Consider the following 4,970-nt stretch of genomic DNA (forward strand, 5'->3'; position numbering starts at 1 on the left):
ATAAATGAGAAGAAGAATATTGCATCTTCTCTGATTCAGAATCTCTAGACCACACGATCAACTCATCATTGATGTTAAGTTTGAAAAATCGGCATATTAAGTACCGACTTTAGCACAATACAGTCAGCCCAAAAAACATAGGATGTCAAATAAATGTCAAAACAAAACAAGCTAACGTCAAGACGTCAACAAAAAAAATATAACCTTGTCGTAGAACAAAAATAAAAACAAATCATGTAAATTAAGTTATTTGAAAGGAACAATTAATTAAACTATAGAACGATTATACAAGAGGATATTGTATAAACTTCTATCAACAGCTGACATTATGGCGCTTGAAATTGTCGGCGCTATTTTGTTTACAATACTTTTAGCATTTCTTCTAAGAGTACTTTACCTTATTTATGAAATTACTATAGTAAACAAGTGTGAACTCACAAGACCAAAATCACTACGAACTATCCTTTGCATTGGTTCTGGCGGCCATACGACAGAGTTACTGAGATTAGTGAAGAACTTGAACAAGAAGAAGTATCAACCGCGGGTCTACATTCTGGCGGATAATGATGTCAGTAGTGAGGTAAAGATTCACGAAACAGAGAAGGAACAAAGTGACTACACTCTGAGCAGGATACCACGAAGCCGGAATGTGCAACAGTCGTATTTTTCTTCAGTAATCAGCACCCTCTATGCTACCCTGTGTACACTACCTGTAATATATAATTTCAAGCCAGATGTTATATTTTGTAATGGACCAGGAACTTGTATACCAGTTTGTGTTGTAGCTTTCCTTTTAAGATGTTTGTACTTATTAGATTGTCGCATAGTATTCATAGAAAGCATTTGCCGAGTTCGAACTCTGTCATTGACTGGAAAAATACTTCAATTTTTTGCAGATATTGTTGTTGTACAATGGCCCCAACTGAGGGATGTTTGCTTTAGGGCTAAGTACTTTGGGAGGCTAACATAGAAATAATTTTAAGTTTTAACGAAGAATGTTTTTTAAAGTTTTTAATTTGTAGTTTAACTTTTTGAGTATAAAAAAATGATTGATATTGAATAAATCATATCAATTTTCAATATTTTGTTTTATTGTAATCACTAGTCTAGTAGGAATTAGTCAAATCAGTTGAAACTATGTTAAGTGTATGCATTTCAGATAAGAATGCAACTTTGTTTTCCCTTGGGTATTCAAAATGGTTGTATAAATAATGGAAACAATTGAATAACTTTAAAAAGTGTATAATTAATAGCTCTAGGGAGATCAGTACACAAATATTTGGGAGTTTTTTAGTCACAAAGTGAATAACAATATCAATTTGTTGGTGTTTAACATTCAGCCACTGATTTTTTTACATTGCATCTTTTTGTTATGTTGGCTAAACGTAATTTATTAACCTTGCAGCATGGATAAAAAGTATCCTGTCTTACAACAGATTCTATTGATGAATGAAAGAAAATCCCTGAAGCTTTATTAAAACTACTCTTAACACAAGAAGCAATTTACAATAACAATTTATTACAAACTACAACTGTGTTTACTTCATGGTATTACAAAACATGAACTACAATTATTTTCAACATCTTGTGGACATTATAGCAATGTAGATGTATACAATTAACATCTACATTGCACTTGTTTCACTTGCAATGGTTGTGAATCAGTAAAACTATAAAAATAGTATTGGACTTCTTCAATGGCTGGATTGTATTGTATAGTAATATTTAGGTATATCCTGTGCAAAATTATGACAATTATCATTATTTCCAAATTACCATTGTGTATATTTTTTTATATTGACCCTATTTGTTCTAATCTACGACTACCTATGTCAAATCTAAATTCCTTCTAAAAAATTGCAAAGAGCACTTGCTACAAAAGGCACATATTTATCCCAGAACAAAGACTATGTTTAACCTTTAATAAAAAGAACACTTCAGTTAAGTCTTTTAAGTACTAATTCTTCTTAGCATGAAATTAAATAGCCTTGACCGAAATAAATGACATTATTATTGTATAAACACTAATATGGTTGACAAAATGGAAGGTAAATATTTGAGTTCAGTAAATACTGCAAAATGCTTCATTTATTTTATAAACTAGCAACTTCTGTTCAATAATCACAGGAATGGAAGATAATCTGTTCTACATTTTAATGCTTGCCAGTCTGAACATCAGGCATATCAAGATAACTTGAACTTTTTATCTAAATATCAAACAAACTTCAAGTGTATCATGCTATGCCCACAATCTTTGGCAGTAATTTTAAAAATTGTTTATCTTTTATCAGATCAAAATGTGGGGTTTCTGGCAACATTACTAATATAAATGCATCAGTCTTCATATCAATCATTAGTAACATTGCAGAATGTGTAATGCAATAATAGTGGAGCCAATAAATACATGAATAACTTTCTCCCTAGCTCATTACACTGGATGTAAGCTCCTTACATAAAATTATGGTTTCCACAAATTATCATTTTAAAGAAAATAAATTGCGTTTTTGGATTAGACACACCTTACACAGTAGAAAGAACTGATACATAAAGTATCTTGTCACACTAGAATGCCACAATATGAGACTGCCAAGGTGCTATGATGAAATAATACTATGTATATTCACATTACTTTCTTATTTGTGACAATAACTACACATAATATTTCATAATTCTAAAATTTTTCCTTGTTACATAATATCATTCATTTTTTACATTCAAGTAAGTATTTCATGTCATTATTGTTCCAAACAAGCAATAATGTTTTTTCATACAAACAGATCTAAAATCATCTCTCATTACACAAAGAGATCAGCTCATAGCAAGTGGCAGTCAACACATCACAAGTTCATAAGTTTATCTTAAGCTAGTTATTAAATTACAGATACCCTTTACATTGAGAGATATATAACAATATTGCTAACAAATCAATATTTTAGGCACGTCCGAGAAATACTATATTAATAGTAAGTGACTATGTATCTAAAAATATAAGTACAAAAGGAAGAATTAAGTTTTTTCTTACATATCTAATTAATAAACAAGTACACTTAAGTATTATTCTCATGTTTCATGGTTTGCTATCATCCAAGTTGCTACTAGATGTTTGATTACTAGTTTCTTGTTTGGCACTGTCATCATTTTTGTTTTCATTTCGTAACTTTTCATCGTCAATAAGGTACATTGCTTCGTCATATGTTGGGGGAGGAGGTTCCGAGCTGGAAGGTTGAGGTTTACTTGTGGCAGCATTTCCTATTAAGGCATCATAAGAAGGTGGTAATGTTGCACTGGATGCTGTACGAGGTACTTGACCACTGTAGGCTTGTTCAGCTTGGACTGCTGCCATATCCTATGAAAAAGAAGAAACATTATAATTTTTTCCCAGGTAATAAACACTTTCTCTAACGATAAAGGAAAAACAAACACAATTATCTTGTATTTAATTATTTAGTCCATCTTGGGTATTAGCATCTTAGTTTTATCTCATATCAAACAGTTCAGTCAGTAGTTCAAGGTGAGTAATAAATAAATATTTATTCTTGATTATCTGATTTGTAATGGTTTAACACTTAATTAGTTTATACACTCTGTATATCATTCTCACTGAAATGTCAGATATGTTTAGTTAACTGTTTAACATAATATAAATGAAATGCTTTAGCAAATGTAACTGTATTGCAAAAAATTTACACAGCTCTAATTGTCTTAATCAAATTTATGTAGTGGCCTAGTTGGTAGTGTTATGTTATGTACATAACAGTCGAAGAATGCATGTCCCATTTACACCAATAAGGTGAAAAGATTAACTTCTATTGTTATCAATAAAAATCAAAACTTATGTTATTCTTTCACATTATACAGATTTGTTTTACAAAAACAGTAACTTTTACTTTCCAATAATATCATAAAAAATATCCTATTCACCATTTTTTAACTATTTACATAATGGACACTTTATATTACGTTGTTTGACAACATAAACACTAATGAAAAATACCACGCAATCGTAAAAAAACACATTACTTTATTATGGTATTGAGTAATTCAAACCTAGTGCAACTTAATTATAATAATAATTGACTCACCCTGATAATAGCCCGCTGGTGAAGCAACATTTGAATCACGCTTTTTCTTCGTAAATATAGCATACTTTTCACGGCAACCATCATCCCAGAACATATGAAAATTGGACCCACTAGCCACATGTGTCCCAAATTGCTCAGAATATAGCCATCAGCGTCTCCCAGAGCTAACACTGTTATCATAGTGCCCACCGAAAATAACACCATTGAAAGCACAAAATAAGAATAGCTCGTGCAGTCACATCGCCCAAATCTTTGATCTTCGTCAAAATCATAATCACGACGCCTCAGTCTATGTAAACGTTGCCGAATGAAAGGGCTATCGAACACGGTAGCCATTTTTTATATTATATTTAGGCACACTATTCACATTCAACACATATTCTGTATTCGAGATAACAATTTAGAAAAACTACGTGGAGATCACTTTCTTACTTTGGAAAGTGTGTGAAAAATAGCTATGCAAACTTTATGAAAAACAAGTCTGCCACAATCTTCGTTCTTATCAATAGACTAAAGAATACAATAGTGATGAGCAAATGATTTGGAACAGATAATAAATAGCCGGCCCGGCCAGAATTAGGCAATCAGTATTTAGTCAGTCATTACTTAATTAGGGTCATTAATTAAGTTTTGTATTTTAATATAGTTTAAGTAATGGAAAGTACATTTTTTACGTTGATTATTAGATGATGATTAGATTTATTTGATTAGGAAACTCTGTGTTAAATCTATAGAATGACGATATTCATTCTGTAGATTAAACACAGAGTTCCTGCTATTAAAAAATTGCTTAGTCGATTATTGAGTAGTGGAAAAATGAAAAAAATCTCTATAGTCTATACTTCAATTTGACATTTCTTGACAAAACAAACGTTCTGTCAGAATCAA

The 4,970-nt window shown here is 31.1% G+C and overlaps 2 protein-coding genes across 2 annotated transcripts; one reads left to right on the top strand and one right to left on the bottom strand.

Moving 5' to 3' along the window:
• Nucleotides 1-141: 141 nt before the first annotated feature.
• Nucleotides 142-1,080, top strand: LOC118264170 (UDP-N-acetylglucosamine transferase subunit ALG14 homolog). Its single transcript, XM_035576588.2, has one exon. It carries the CDS (start codon nt 329-331, stop codon nt 968-970), a length of 642 nt encoding a protein of 213 aa, XP_035432481.2. The 5' UTR covers nt 142-328; the 3' UTR covers nt 971-1,080.
• Nucleotides 1,081-1,226: 146 nt separating this feature from the next.
• LOC118264171 (uncharacterized) lies at nt 1,227-4,605 on the bottom strand. Its single transcript, XM_035576589.2, has 2 exons — nt 4,083-4,605; nt 1,227-3,346 (listed from the first exon to the last, which is right to left on the bottom strand). The coding sequence occupies exons 1-2, from the start codon at nt 4,416-4,418 to the stop codon at nt 3,068-3,070; spliced, it is 615 nt and encodes a 204-aa protein (XP_035432482.1). The 5' UTR covers nt 4,419-4,605; the 3' UTR covers nt 1,227-3,067.
• Between the last annotated feature and the right edge of the window lie 365 nt (nt 4,606-4,970).

The sequence above is a fragment of the Spodoptera frugiperda genome, chromosome 26 (assembly GCF_023101765.2).
Source record: "Spodoptera frugiperda isolate SF20-4 chromosome 26, AGI-APGP_CSIRO_Sfru_2.0, whole genome shotgun sequence".
Taxonomy (NCBI): Eukaryota; Metazoa; Arthropoda; class Insecta; order Lepidoptera; family Noctuidae; genus Spodoptera; species Spodoptera frugiperda.